The 17,121-nt window shown below is 36.4% G+C and overlaps 2 protein-coding genes across 3 annotated transcripts in view; one reads left to right on the forward strand and one right to left on the reverse strand.

Annotated features, from left to right (window-relative positions):
* Window positions 1-17,121, forward strand: part of LOC124541249 (WD repeat-containing protein 7) — a 172,208-nt gene that overhangs the window by 121,458 nt on the left and 33,629 nt on the right. The window lies entirely within an intron of this gene.
* On the reverse strand, window positions 3,805-4,882 carry LOC124541255 (larval cuticle protein F1-like). Its single transcript, XM_047119142.1, has 2 exons — window positions 4,759-4,882; window positions 3,805-4,654 (listed from the first exon to the last, which is right to left on the reverse strand). The coding sequence occupies exons 1-2, from the start codon at window positions 4,768-4,770 to the stop codon at window positions 3,935-3,937; spliced, it is 732 nt and encodes a 243-aa protein (XP_046975098.1). The 5' UTR covers window positions 4,771-4,882; the 3' UTR covers window positions 3,805-3,934.

Here is a 17,121-nt window from a genome sequence, read left to right on the forward strand (position 1 = left end):
AAAAACATTCAATTTACTATGGAATTAGAGGCAAATAATTCTTTAGCTTTCCTTGACATCCTTATTATCAAGAATCCTGACAATACATTAAGTCACACAGTTTATAGGAAACCCACACACACCAACAAATACCTCAATGGTGACTCGCACCACCACCCTAGCCAGTTAGCTACCGTTGGCAAATCTTTGTTTCAGAGAGCCCACCATCTCTGCGATGCTGAACACCTAGAGGACGAGCTACGTCAGGTCAAGCTTGCACTCCACCAGAACAAGCTGCCCGTGCCTCGCCAGCATCGCAGAAGCCGTATCAAGCCACCCACAGTTGAGCGACAACCTGCATTTCTACCATATGTGAAGGGAGTTACAGACAGGATTGGCAACATCTTGAAGCGAGCTTCAATTAAAACCGTGTACAAGCCTCATAAGAAAGTGAGCCAGTTCTTGAGACCTATCAAGAGTAATATTCCCTTACAAACTGCAGGAGTATATAAACTCGAATGTGAGTGTGGTTTATCTTACATAGGCCAAACAAAGAGAAGTATCGGTACCAGGGTCAAGGAACATATAGGAGATGTCAAAAATAGGCGTTCTTCTAAGTCTGCAGTCTGTGAACATGCTCTGGATAAACCCAACCATTTTATCCGATTTGATAAACCACAGATCCTCGCTAGAGAACACAGATTCATTCCTAGAATGATACGCGAGGCTATTGAAATTCAAAAACATCCGAACTTCAATAGAGAAGATGGTTGGAGACTTTCTAACACCTGGGATCCACTTATTAAAAATTTGAAATCCCAAATCCAACAGACTGCAAGACCTAAAGATACAGTTAGTGCCTTCTGCGTGCAACCGGAACGTTACTCAAAATATCAATTGAGAAATCGTTGGCGGTAGTTGTTAATAATATTTCCTTTGTTCTTCAAATAGACGAATGTCATCTTAGTCTACCCGTGACCACGAACACTGCAAAGTGCTCGAAACGTCGGGATGTTTAAAAATAATTAATATACGCGATTCATCCGTTATAATTAGTTTTATTTAAATGTGTAATAATCGCGAAAATTTAAGACAACATTATGTGAACCAGTACGGACTGGAAACATCAAATCAAATTCGCCGGTTGGAGTACCTAAAAGTCAAACATGCCCGATACGTAACGTCCATGAACTTCCTGAAAAGATGCCGTGACAATAATCTTATTCCGGTTTGTGTAAGGATCGCACCTAAGAAGGACATAAAGCATGGTGATAAAATACTCAATCAGGCAAGTAAGAAATTATTGTTGCAACTCATCCGAGAACATCGATTTGACGCGCGACGGTTAACGGATCAAATTGACAACCTCAGTAAAGAACTCGAGTCACGATTATCTAAAACAGATTGGCAAAAATGCTGCGATTTTACTAATAAACGAGCCGCTACAAAATACAATAACTTAAAATTAAAACAAATAAAAAAGTTCGAAAAACTCAGCGGAGTAAAATCAAATTATAAAAATTTCAATAATGGCAACACCGGGGAAATTCAAAAACCTGCGCGTACGTCACTTGTCAATCTGTCAAAACAAAGTTTAGATGAATCGACTATTGCGGTGTTAAACAAAGGCCTAAATTTTGCACCGGCTCCATCCAAAATACCGTTTGAAGACATTATTTGCAATGTGGAGGAGTGTCTTTTCAAAAATAACATCACAAAGGAAGACTCGGAAGCTATTCGACAGGACATTTCGAGTGTTTTACGTCGAAGCCGGCCACCGAAAAGAAACCTTACTCGTGATGAATCTATTGCACTGAAGAACTTACGCAACAATAAAGACATTACAGTCCTCCGAGCAGATAAGGGAAACGCGACCGTTGTGATGGATACGTGTGATTATAACCAGAAAATTTCCGCGATTTTATCGGATGTAAAAACTTATAAAAAAGTAAATAAAGACCCCACTAATAACATTCTTAAAAAGACATCCGCATTAATATCAAAACACCAAGAGAAACTAAATCTGGATAAAAAATCACTCGTGCCTACATGTGCAAAGCCTCCAAAACTGTATGGGTTACCTAAGATCCATAAAACTGGTGCTCCGCTGCGTCCTATTGTAAGCCAAATCGATACACCAACATATAGATTGGCTCAACACATAGCAAGGACATTATCACCCCTCCGAGGACACACTGCGGCGTATGTCAAGGATTCTTACCAGTTTGTTGGTGAAATCAAAGACCTTAAATTAACCAACAACGAGACAATGGTTAGTTTTGATGTCCAGTCATTGTTTACCTGCTTACCCATACAAGACTGCATCGAAATTGTCAAGAGGAAGCTACAGACACACAACATGCCTATTGAATATGCAGAGCTGTTACATCACTGCCTCACATCTGGTTATTTATTGTGGAATGATGAATTCTATGTACAAGTTGACGGGGTAGCCATGGGTTCTCCAGTATCCCCCGTGGTCGCCGATTTGTTCATGGAAGACCTGGAGGAGAGGGCTCTTCGCTCCGGACCTATAACACCTAGGTTTTACAAACGGTACGTAGATGACACTTTCACAATATTACCTAGTGATCTGACATCTGCATTTTTAGTACATCTTAATTCTATAAACAAAAACATTCAATTTACTATGGAATTAGAGGCAAATAATTCTTTAGCTTTCCTTGACATCCTTATTATCAAGAATCCTGACAATACATTAAGTCACACAGTTTATAGGAAACCCACACACACCAACAAATACCTCAATGGTGACTCGCACCACCACCCTAGCCAGTTAGCTACCGTTGGCAAATCTTTGTTTCAGAGAGCCCACCATCTCTGCGATGCTGAACACCTAGAGGACGAGCTACGTCAGGTCAAGCTTGCACTCCACCAGAACAAGCTGCCCGTGCCTCGCCAGCATCGCAGAAGCCGTATCAAGCCACCCACAGTTGAGCGACAACCTGCATTTCTACCATATGTGAAGGGAGTTACAGACAGGATTGGCAACATCTTGAAGCGAGCTTCAATTAAAACCGTGTACAAGCCTCATAAGAAAGTGAGCCAGTTCTTGAGACCTATCAAGAGTAATATTCCCTTACAAACTGCAGGAGTATATAAACTCGAATGTGAGTGTGGTTTATCTTACATAGGCCAAACAAAGAGAAGTATCGGTACCAGGGTCAAGGAACATATAGGAGATGTCAAAAATAGGCGTTCTTCTAAGTCTGCAGTCTGTGAACATGCTCTGGATAAACCTAACCATTTTATCCGATTTGATAAACCACAGATCCTCGCTAGAGAACACAGATTCATTCCTAGAATGATACGCGAGGCTATTGAAATTCAAAAACATCCGAACTTCAATAGAGAAGATGGTTGGAGACTTTCTAACACCTGGGATCCACTTATTAAAAATTTGAAATCCCAAATCCAACAGACTGCAAGACCTAAAGATACAGTTAGTGCCTTCTGCGTGCAACCGGAACGTTACTCAAAATATCAATTGAGAAATCGTTGGCGGTAGTTGTTAATAATATTTCCTTTGTTCTTCAAATAGACGAATGTCATCTTAGTCTACCCGTGACCACGAACACTGCAAAGTGCTCGAAACGTCGGGATGTTTAAAAATAATTAATATACGCGATTCATCCGTTATAATTAGTTTTATTTAAATGTGTAATAATCGCGAAAATTTAAGACAATTTAATAATGATTGTATTGAATGTCGCATTTCGTACATTTCACAGTCGTGTTCTGCGGTGAGATTCGTTTTATAGAATATCGATATATTTCGTCGTCGGTCAAATGAAAACAAAGGCGTTTATAAGTTAATTCGTTTATTCACACATCCTCGCCTTCAGTATGCTCTGTACAATTTATTTTTTTTTTACATTTAAATTACATTCCAAACATGAGTATTAAGATTTTTTGGCTAGATATCTATCACAGTTTACCATCCGTGCGCAAGTCCGTGGCCGTAGGCGGCGTGCGCGAGGCCGTGTCCGTAGGCGCCGTGCGCGGCGTACGCGACGGGGGCGTGCACGACCGGCGCGGGGTGCGTCTGCGAGAGGGACGAGGTGGCGACCGAGTGGCTGCCTCCGACGGCGGCGATGCCGTGTCCGGCCAGAAGGGGAGCGGCGACGCCGTGACCGGCGAGCACGGGAGCGGCGTAGGCGGCGTGGCCGTAACCGGCGTGGCCGACGAGGGCGGGCGCGGCGGCGTAAGCGGCGACGTGACCGTGACCGGCCAGCTGGCGGGCTACGTTGGGAGCGACACCGGCGGCGGCACCGTCAACCTGGGCCTGGGCGGTTTGAGCGGCATCGACCGCTTGCCATGCGTGGTCTTCGGCGGCGTTGATGGCTTGACCCTGGAGCTCGGAAGCCTGGTCGTGGTATTCACGAGCGGCGTCAACAGCGGCACGGGCGTGGTCGGTGGCGTCTACGTGAGCGTCGATGGCGGCACCTTGGATGTCACCTGGGGGGATGGTGGGTACGGCGGGGGCGTGGGCGACTGCGAGAGGAGCGGCGTGAGCCAAACCATAGGCAGCGCCGTGGGCTACAGCCAGGGGAGCACCATGGCCGAGGAGACCGTGGGCGTAGGGTGAGCCATGGGCCAGCAGGGCTCCGGAGGGAGCGGCTGCGGCGCAGGCGAGGACGGCGGCGGCAACAATCTGTAAAATAAATCCACATTATCGACAATCCGATTCGGCACAACACTAGTAAAGCACGGCACTGGTCACGTTACACAATGCTTCTAATGACCGGTTCAACTAACCAGAACTCTCATCGTGCACTTCTGTTGTAGACTGCTCGAAGGCTACTGATTGCTCTCATTTCGTTGCCGCCCGTTTTTATACTCGCCGGCCGCGTGGTGTGAAACGGAACGCGCTTGAAAAAAGTAAGTGGTCGCTCTCAAGGGCGGGAAGGGTGCAGGAAGCGCGGTAATTTTGACAGATACGTGTTCGAATTTTGAATTGGGCCTCGGGCCGTTGAAGCCAGCGCGAGTGACTCTTTAATCACGCATCAGTTTAATTGTACACTTGTAATTCGAACATTACACAATCTGCCCCGATGGGTATTCCTAAACCCGAGACAAATTACCGTTATGTTGTATAAATGCGTAACAGACCATCAATATGGATGCGTTAGCTTCATGAAAGTATAATTGTTTGTTCTCAAGAATATATTTACATAATATTATGTACAAACGATGCCGCCTCGATCTGGTTTGATGGGAAGTGACAAAACGTCCAATAGTCATATCCTTTGACCCAAATTGATGGTGTTTCAAAGGTTAATAACGACGACATAAATTATAATCTACGTACGATTCTCGAAGTATTTCAAAATGTTGTAATAGAGAACAGAATTTGCAAATAACGCTCTTGTATCATATAAAACTATTTTTGATAATAACTCGCAGTTATAAATAGTACCAAGGTTTGTTCTTTTTTCGTTATTTAGTGAATTTTATGATCACTTTTAAACATATAATATGATTTATTTTACTGAGAGTGTATTTCCTTTGTCTGATCTGTTATTCAATATGATAAAATTCATTTGTTTTTCTTTTGACAAATCGATGGAATAAATAGTTTGAATTAAATTTACGTATATATTTTGTTATTTAATAGTTAATAAAATGTTTCTGTAATGTCTAAATCAAATAATTAGAAATATCACTTTTGGTCCCTTAATAATAATTCCCAAAAGGTTTTGTGAATAGGATATATTTTTACAGGTTTGAAAATAATTTACCTACTTTATCCCCTTTAATACAACTACTATTAACTCTCTTTGATCAACTTTATAGCTTAGCGTTGTTTCGAATTTTGTATTTTAGAAGTTTCCAGAAATAAAAACAATAAATTACATATTTGGAACAATAATAATAAAAAATAGTAAAATTAATTGTAATACGTACAGCCTGTCAACGCTGGGCTAATGCATCCTCTTCTCTTGAGGAGAAGGTTAGGACTATATTCCACCACGCTGCTCCAAAGCGGGATGGTGGATAAAAAATAATTCTCGTGTATACCTATATACCCCTATCATAAATTCGTTAATAAACGAAGAATGAGAGAATGAAAAGAAACGAAGATTTAAATGAGGTTGTAGTTTTCATTCCTTTGTCATTCAAATGTTCAGTGTTTAAACAGCATTCAGAATTTAAGTTTTTTAATTGGTGCGTTTATAATTTTAACGAGTGTTGCTTTAGACTAAATATGGTTATTTTTGTGTCCTCCCTATCTGGGTCATGAATTTTGCATTCTAATTGTATACGATAGAGTTTTCGCCGGGGCGTTTACACTAAATATATATATGTGTATATATATCATAAACATTTTAACTCCCCGGAAACCTAGTTTCAACAATTACTAAACACAGAACTGGACCAGCCTATAGGATACCTATTTACAAGTATCAAATATCTGCGTAATAAGTTTATGCCTATGAATTTCTTGTTCGATGGAAGTGCTATCGATCCGGCGACACTTTGTATTTTCAACCGACTTTCAAAAAGGAGGAGGTTATCAATTCGTCTGTATTTTGTTTTAAATATAACTAAAACTACGTTATATAATCATAAGTCGACTTTTAAGTAGTCTAATATTTTTCATTTCATCTTACTTAGGAGGAGTCTAAAAAATATGCTGAATACGCAATTATTTTTATTACTTTTTAGTGCACATTAATTTGTTTTGAAATAGTGTTTTGTTTGAAGTCGATTTTTCTTTTTGTTAAATTTTTTATACAATAACCATACAGCGTTATTTGTTTCGAAATTTGAATTTTTTTTTATTGATACGCTATGGTTTGAGTATGTAGTGTAGAGTCGTAATGGTTTTATTAAAGAGCCTCTTTTGAGGTTATAAATAACTTTAATATGTTCTTTTTTCAGTAGATTGATTTAGATGTTTTATTTTGTTTTTCATCAATTTCAACATCCATACTTCTTGTTTTTACTGAGTATTTTCCTATATTAAATCTACTGCTGTATTTGCCGCCTAATATCTACTGCTACTTCACCAACCAGACATTACATATATACTTATAAAACATATTATGCTATATGCGATCTAAAATACTAATGTAATTCATAGTAATTTTCAAATTACATTTCTAAACGTCAGGTGTTGGGCCTTGATGCTATACCCAACGTACTCATTACTCCGTGTAAGTAACTTTATAGCTAACGCAATCATTTCAACACATAGGATAATCGACTCTAATTTGATAGTGCTTTGGCCTAATATTGCGTAAACGATGAACAATGACTGACACATTAGAGCGATCGAACCGCGATATTGAACGCTATCTCATTGACGATAAGTTTGAAATTCGTTTAACTCTAGTTGATCTATTTCATACTAGTACAAAGTACAAAGGATTACAAATCTTATTACTATAGTTTTAAGAGAGGGTTTCGTTTGTAAAAAAGGGAGTGTTATACTTTAGGTCAATCTGATGACCAAATAAACGTGACCCGCTACGTATGTTGATTGTATGTGTGTTTGTTTGTGTGTCACGAGTTTTATTGTGACATTTGCTTTGATGGGTCGATTTAGCTTTGTCGTTGTATGTTCGATTCTGTAATTCTTTTTTGACATAGTAGATTATATATATATGGAAATAGTCTTCAAACCGTTTAAAGTACTAAATAATATCTTGTATAAATACTAGCAATCCGCCAAGGCTTCGCACGGTTACTATATATGTATGGCTATATGATAACCAAATTACATAAAATCATTATATATTGTAGCCTATGTGATATTCTGATGTATAATCTATATCACTCTTAAATAACATCCAAATACGTTCAGTACACATACATCCTCAGAAAATTTCGCATTTATAATATTACTAGGATAGTTAATTAGTATATGAGCTTATTTTCGGATACACCGCCCACCATTAAATAATGAATATCATCAAATATTCTCCTTAGGATAGTTTTATGATTTTTTTTTTAACTGGTGTTCTGAAGAAATATATAAATATTTTTGTACATTTTTTTTTACTTTTAGTAAGTGTGATGCCTTTATATACAGTAATTATATTAGTTAGTCATTCGTTTAGTACTTTAGAGTCAAAACTCTATTGTAGAGATGAAAAAAATGCTTATTAGGATCACTTTGCATTTATTTAAAAAAAAAATTAAGTAATTTTCACCTGATAACGATATTTGAAGATGATGTTTTTGTGTCACTAAAATGTTTCGATGAAATATGCATATAACAACTTAAGATAAGTCTAAATAAAACTTTATATCATCGAATCGAGATGATAGCACTTTAATTGCCCGTGTCAACACTTTTTAGAGAAGGAATTTTTTTTATGGTATAGTTTGGCGGACGAGCATATGGGCCACCTGATGGTAAGTGGTCACCATCACCCATAGACAATGACGCTGTAAGAAATATTAACTATTCCTTACATCGTCAATGTGCCACCAACCTTGGGAACTAAGATGTTATGTCCCTTGTGCCTGTAGTTAGTAGCTCACTCTCCCTTCAAACCGGAACACAACAATACTGAGTACTGTTATTTGGCGATAGAATAACTGGTGAGTGGGTGGTACCTACCCAAAAGGGGTTGCACGAAGCCCTACCACCAGGTGATTAATTTATTAGAGCATTGTTATATATTATATTTTCTCTTATTATTCATTTCCAGATACAATAGTTATTTTAACCTCAATGGTCTACTAGGGTGCACACCGATTTTCATTGGTCTCTCTTTCGGGTCACTCCGAGGACCCGGATTCGTTTCCCGGCTGAGTCGATGTAGACAAAATTGAAAAAGATCATTAATTTTCTATATTGTCTTGGTTCTAGATGTTTGTGGTACCGTCGTTACTTCTGATTTTCCATAACACAAGTCGTTTAGCTATTTACATTGGGTTCAGAGTAATGTATGTGATGTTGTCCAATATTTTTTTTTATTTTAAGGTTAAATTTGTAATGTTTCAAAATGGCGACCTCGTGTATAACATTTAACAAGCACCCACAGTCTTGACCTATCGATTTTAACTCATAGTATTGAACCACCGTGAAGATCCATTATCACGGTTAATTGTTTGTTTAAAAATTACAAATGAAAGAGACACGTGTCGTAATCTTGTGTGAAAACACAGTCGATTATAACCTCTTTTGTAATTTTCGTTGCGCTTTTTGTTTCACATTGTTTAGGATTTGATCAAAAAATAACTGGATCAGAATTCAACGTGTTCGGTTTGAACCGGTTATATCTGGATTTATCTCGTTCGTTCCGGATAGTTCAAATTGTGTTTATGAGAGATTTATAATGCGGACAAAGGTGATATATGTCATTTGTAAGCTGGAATTTTAGTTACGTTGAAAGTATTTAATTTTATGTAATTACACTGGCTCACTCATATATTGGTGTAGTTGCTGCCCCCGGTTTCGCTCGTTTTAGGGATTGGTTGTAATGTGTTAGGCAAAAAAGTACCCTATGTTCTTGCTTAGAGTTCAAGTTTGTCTTAGTGGCCTGGTCGTGAAAGAGCGACACACAGACAGACAAACATTAAAGAAATATTAAGGATTATTTTGTGATGCTGAAATGTTCAGTATCACACCATACATTTCCTACTATGATATATGATATGTGTATATAGCAATATAGCATAGCAAGTTGAAAAAAGAAAATTCTAAATATAGATAATATATTTTCTAAATTATTTAGACGATGTTTTAAATAAGAATTTTATAAATATGTCATCATTAGCATTTCGTACTAGTATTAATGTTTCAAACGCGAACGAGCTCACACGCGTTGAAATCTTTTAAGTGCACATTGTTTCTAGCAGAGATAACGTCGTCGGTTGTTGTTCAACGTCAGTAGTTTTGTAAAATGAGGTTTTATAACATCGATATTTAATAGCTAGTAGTCGAACGCGGCTTCGTTTGCGTTTTAGGGTGCTGATTGTCATATGGTCGGCAAAAAAAGTAGCCTATCTTGTAGTTCCTGTTTACTTTATAGCAAATTTCATCAAATTCGGTTCAGCGGTCTGGTAGTGAAAGAGTGACCGACAGACAGATAGAGTTACTTTGACATTTATGACATTAAATATAGATTAAAAAATTATTTCATCGATACTATGTTACTTAAATATCGATTATATGGCCCTAACTGGGCAGTCAGATTTAATTGTCATAATGTTTCAAGGTCGAAGGTTTAATTTTTTAATTAACGATAGTCATATTGGAAGACAAGACTGTGCTAAAGTATTATTTATAAAATGTTTAATCATTACTATTTTATAATTTCTTTAAAGTCTTGATCGATATATTTTTTAATCGACTTCAAAAAAGTAGGTTATCAATTCGACTGTATTTTTAGGGGTATGTTAGTAGAGATTGCACATGGGCCTTGTGGTATGGATGGTAAGTGGTCATCACTCTCCATAGCCATTATCGACATATAACAACCCTTTCTTACATAAGCAATGGGCCACCATTCTTGATATATTTTTTCATGTTTACAGACAAAATCTCAAGAATGATTAATATGCCGCAGGATAGATATGAATTCCAAAAGTGACAGGTCTAACTTAAATGGTCAGCTGTTTGAATTCCGAGTCGTGGCTAAGTGACCTTTGCAGTGTATTATTATACCTGAGTAACGAAATACGGGGTGTGGTCATGTGACCGCGGATTGATAAGCGCAAGCGTTTTTGTGTCTTGTAGTATGGTAGACCGACTATGATTATATTTTATTTTGCATTTTTCTGTAAAACAGCTAATATTCGAGAGCTTTGACGACTTATGTATTGTATAGCAATGACAATATATCATTCAATCTTAATTTAAAGAAAAGGTTTATCATAATTAATTGAATATAATTAAACGATCAATCCTATCCTATTAATATTATAATTTGGAAAGTTTGTGAGGATGGATGTTTATACAAACATTTGTTACTCTTTCACAAAAAACCTACTGCATGAATTTGGATTAAATTTTACAGGTCATACATCAGAATAACACATCGGCTGCAATTTATAATGATTTTATGTAATTTTAGCATAATATAACGATACATATCAAGTGCCTGTGCGAAGCCGTACTTTATTAATTGTCTATCTTTTTTTAATATATGTTTTATTCAAATTCGCAAAACTCATTTTTAAACAACGCTAACAGTGTTACCGTACACCGAAAACTTTAAAACGCAATTATATTGTACTGTAATAGTTATTTTATGTGCTTTTATACGAAGCCAACAATTGTTGGATTAGCTGTGTCTAGTGGTATTTTTATTATTTACTTTTTAAATTGTTATCGTTAAGGTGGGAACAGAGTACGTTTTTTTATAACGCTGCTTTATGTTTATGGAATGTAGACACACCTTATTATTTTTTATTACAATAGAACATGCTGTATTAAATGCGTTCTTGGTCATATTTTTATGTATACGTCATAATACGATAGTATATAAGTTTGGATGTCTTTTTTTAGTTCAAATTCGGTTCAGCGGTTTGGTTGTGAAAGAGCTACAGACAGATAGACAAACAGAGAGAGTTACTTTCACATTTATAATATTAATATAAGTTAAGTATAAGGGGTTAAAAAGATTGATGAACAGTCTTCATAAAAAATGGTAAAATAAAATAGGTAATCTTTCTGTTTGACGATTCAAAGTAGCTCGTAAAAGATTTCTTGAATTAACTTAACTTGAGTTTTTATTTTTAATTGTCTATCACTAGTTGCGTTGCGTATTATTTTCTGTCTTAATTATAATATTCGCAATTAACCCAGTTTTGCTGTGGCAAAATTATATCAAGTTATTATGTAGGCAAAGTCATATAATAAAAAAAAAAGATAGTAACTATTATTTCGCATATTCAAAGACTTATAACCTCGATATAACTATGTTAGTTTTTAGAAGAATTTATTCGTTTAATTAGGCCAGCCAAGCCACAAGGCCGTGATAGTGGTTCCGTGCTATTTCGTCGGCTCAGAGGAAGTTGAGGTGTTTTATGAATATTCAAATACATATCTATAATAATAGTTTAAAGTTTCAAAACAGTTGATATACATTAGATTGTTTATCTATTTAATAAAAAGTAACTTCAATAACACTTATAAAATAAGGACTTAGTACATTGTGTTTGAATTCCACAGATAATTTTAACTTTGCCGTTTCATAAATTCAAATACATATTGGTAAAGTAACAGCCTGTTAATTACCCACTGCTGGGCTAAGGCCTCGTGTCCCATTAAGGAGAGGGTTTTGGAACATATTCCGCCACGCTGTTCCAATGCGGGTTGGCGGTTGGCATCTTAACATATTGCTAAAGAAGACATTATGGTATTATTCAATACAAGATTATTTAGATGATAACAAACCTTGGATCTAATACTTGTTGACTTCCAGACAGGATGTATTATTTACATTTGTAATTGTATTTAACTAATATGACTTTGTATTTTTAAATGTTGAAAAAGAGTAACTAGTAAGGTTCTTCTCGATATAATCAGCATTCCGAACCGGTAGCTAGGTAGTATATTCTGATTTTGATTCTGATTTTAAAGTTAGCCCCAATCACTACTGAGATCAAAGTGACTGTTGACTTCAATCTATATTGTGATTGGTCGCAAGTGTCCGATGACGTAATATTCGACCAATGAACGTTCAGTATTTACTCGGATTAGTGAATATGACTTTTCTCGCTATCGCTAAAGCTAAAGATAATAGTTTATAGTTTAAATATAAGTTCTATGTATTTATGTTTATGTATTTTTAAACATGTATAACACGGTCAAATAGATTGCCGAAATAATTGCATTAAAATCTTGACATATTATAAAACAAAGTCGCTTACCGCTGTCTGTCCCTATGTATGTTTAGATCTTTAAAATGACGCAACGGATTTTGATGAGGCTTTTTTTAATAGATAGAATGATTTGAGAGGAAGGTTTTTGGATATAATACATGGACAATATAGTAGAAACACCGATAATTTAGACGTTACTAATGTCGTGTTAATACAAAAAGTGTATTAACACGACATTAGTAGAAGAAGCGAAGCCAGGGCGGGACGCTAGTATTATGTATTAGTTGATTTTACTACGTAACCCTAGAAAGTTAAATGTTTAAATTTAAGTTATAATTAATTTGCACAGACTTAAATGTTATACACTTAAACACTTTTACCTGCGTTAATAGGCGACTAAATACATAATATATACTGTATTTGCATTTGACTATTACGATCTAAATTTTAAACACAGTAAAGATAAATTAATTTAGTCACTGAATATGTGACGTCATTGTTACTAGTTTACTTTTTTTTAATGTGGTTTGTTTTTATACCTATGGGGCACAGATTATTTCGCCAATGTCACATACGATGGATACTGAATGATGCGGTCGATTACAGGCTCCATTTGATTTTAAAGGCATACTAGTACCGTAGAATCTTTGTTAACCCAAACCTAAAACTACACAGTAATTAATTATTACATGAACATAGTTATTTGTAAAATAACTCATAAGAACCATCACAAACTATTTACAAATTAATTTGATTGCGCTCAATGTATCTATATAAAATTTATAAAATGGACTAAACACGATCGTTAAGAATCATTTGATATTAATAGTTCGGGAAACTTTAAGGCTAGAGAATCTTCTATATGGGATGGAGAAGTTTGAGACAGGAGAACAGTATATGGGATAAGTAACACATTAACACAAAGAGTGATCGTTAATCCTAATTCTACATAGATGTACTTATGTATATATGGTACATGCTTGCCCAAGGCGTAAGCGACATTCTCTTTAAATTCATGCTCTTTAAATTTGCACCTACAAATATCAAAGATGAACGGTCAAAGTACTCGCATCTGAAAAGAAGGCGAAAGATTGATAGTAGTATGGATAGTATTGAATGTATATAATTTTGATATCTGTATTGTTCTAAAGTGATTCAAGGAAATTTCTTGTTATTCTTGTTTCTTAAATATCTGAATAGACTGACATATGCATAGACTGGCAATGTAGAGTCAGAGTAAGAAAACCTTCGTCAGTTTTCAAATTCATTCCTTTATCAAAACTCTTAGTACCTTTTGAAACTAAAGCACTAAACTGACAACTTCATATAAAATTAAACTTTCATAGTACGATAACTTGGTTCAAAATAGTGTAACATCTCTGGACTACGTCTAGTTTTATGTCAGCATGAAATCTTTCTAATGGCGTAATTAAACATTCCATATTTAAATTAGACATGATATGTCTGTCAGTGTCATATATTCTCGACCGGTAAAGCAGATTATAGGCACCGTGCAGAAACAATAGAGGGCGTTAGAGACACCGTGCGAGTAAAAAAAGAAACTTCCCAGACATATTGGTGGCAGGCTGGCAGCTGTCAAGTCTGTAAATATGATTTTAAATGATCAAAATTATAAAACATGGTTTTTTACCAATTAACAATGAGAGTAATGGGCGCTGCAGTTGGTGGTATTTTTAGATAGGAACCAGTTATTTGGATGTCTACTAAACGAAACAACGGTTATAGGTTAGATTTAACGATCGACGAAAATTAAACTGTCTTCCATAACAGTTACCCACAAAATTGGTGATTTTTATATAAATAAAAACAAATAGTACTTTTTAAATACTTGAAGGTATACTTACGTGTGTTTTATAACTGTATTTATCCATTTCACTCTTTTATCCCTAAGCCATGGCATGTGAGTACTATTAGTAGGGAAATAGTAAAATTTTACACCCTTAAAGTTGTTTTTGGATGTATTACGGCATGCAGAAATACAACAATACATTTCGATAGATCAAATTATCAAAAATTAACACGATAATTCAGAAATATTTTCCGTTGTTTTACAGTAGAACTTCTGAAATAGAGGGTAAAAGTTTTGAATATGAGTCACGAGATGGCAGAGTCATCGCTTCGCACGGTGCCACTCACTCACACTGAGCACACGAAAATAGATCTTAAGGTGACGAACCTTTTCTTACCCCGACTGTACATAAACCTTTGTACTGTAGGAGGTATTGATCATAAGCTCACAACGTCATTGCTGCGCGTAAGTAAACCATGTTATATCTCGTGTCTTAAATTACAATAACTTATGGCACGAGATAACTGGAATATAATGCTATGTGTAGATTAATTTGACGTTGAATTTGTGATGTGTGGATGGTATCTTGTTTTCTTCTGGAAAAACGCGCTTTTCCCGACGTGGAAGTGGGTGGTTTTGTGGGACAATACCCACTAAAAACGAGCGATACCCTGTCCATCTTATCGGCGGGCGTCAAGGGATCGCGTTCGCATGCTACCGTGACGCTATATCGTGGTACCGGAATCGGGATTCCAAGATAATAGCCCAAGGGCTCAGGATCGATTACTTATACAGTATACATAAAACTTGGATATTAAACTTAAAAAAATGATAAAAAAATATATGCTCTGGTTCTGGTAGGCTCAGCGAGGATGCTATTACATGCCCCCATGTCAAAAAAACTGTTCAATTTCTTATTTTCTGAAAGACCAGTCTATTCAATTTTCTCTCGTGACTACTACCTTCGAAGGTAGTTAACGATCATAATAATTGAAATTCGACAGTCAATTTGTAGTGCTGGTGGTTTCAGCCGCCGTTTCTCATATCAAGCCTGTGGTTGCTTTCAATTATCTGTTTTAAAATTGTAATAACCGCGCGTGAACGTGTACGATCCGACAGTTTAATTAAACATCAACGCGCTGATCGTACGATTTTATCGTCTGACATACTGTCCGTCAGTTCTCTCAACAACAGCCTGTAAATATCCCACTGCTGGGCTAAGACCTCCTCTCCCAAAGTGAAGAAAGTTTGGAACATATTCTATCACGCTGTTCCAATGCGAATTGGTGGAATATACATGTGGCGGAATTTCTATGAAAATAGACACATGCATGTTTTCCTTCACCGCCGAGCATGAGACGAATTATATACACAAATTAAGCATATGAATATGCAGTGGCCTGGGTTTGAACCCGCAACTATCAGTTAAAATGCAAGCGTTCGGCGGCCATCTCGGATCGATACGTACGATTGGAAAAAATATCATACGCAAAAATGAAACTTAGTTGTTAGTACAACTTATACTCTCGAATGCTTACTGCGTTTTATTATTTTATTCATTAAGACAAATTGTTTTTTTTTTTAAGGTTAATCAATATAGGCACATAAAATTATTATAACATTCAACATCATATTTAACTAAGTGTAATGTTGAATTAATTGTGCCTCTAATTATATAGGGAGACAACCTTACCTTGTTGGTAAGGCTTTGTGCAATAAATACTAAAAATATATGTATATTAACAAATGCAATAAACATACTGCAACAATGACCTTTTATCTTTGTCCCGATCAGATAAAAATTGGCTATCAACGCAATCCTATTGTCTAGCTAGAAGAAATCCATCAGTACTATTCTGTAAGAAAGGAATTCATGTCTCGCGCGTGTAGTGTTGATAATCATCAGATCGGAGTCCGATTTAAAGGTCTGGGGGCCCTGGGGCACCATGAATAAGGGGCTAATTATAATATTAATATTGAGTCGACATGGCCCAGTGGTTAGAACACGTGCATCTTAATCGATGATTGCGGGCTCAAACCCAGGCAAGTACCGCTGATTCATGTGCTTAATTTGTCTTTATAATTCATCTCGTGCTCAACAGTGAAAGAAAACATCGTGAGGAAACCTGCACCATCGGTCGGTGGAATGCACATGTGGCAGAATTTCGATGAAATTAGACACATGCAGGTTTCCTTACGATGTTTTCCTTCACCGCTGAGCACGAAATGAATTACAAACAGAAATTAAGCACATATATGTCTATATAGTGGTGCTTGCCTGGGTTTGAACCCGAAATCATCTGTTAATTCACCGCTGGTACATGTACTTTTAATATAGGTCCGTAAACTGACGATAACAAATTTCTTGTAATGGCCTTGAATAGAGTATATTTTGATTTGATTTGTGTTATGCGTATGTTCTTATACTATATCTCTATACATAGATATTACATTTGTAATGTGTTGTATGATATTGGAGCTACATAACACAAAGTTGTATATTTATCTAAATTAGAAAAGTTTAA

Source organism: Vanessa cardui, chromosome 27, assembly GCF_905220365.1.
Source record: "Vanessa cardui chromosome 27, ilVanCard2.1, whole genome shotgun sequence".
NCBI classification, from domain to species: Eukaryota; Metazoa; Arthropoda; class Insecta; order Lepidoptera; family Nymphalidae; genus Vanessa; species Vanessa cardui.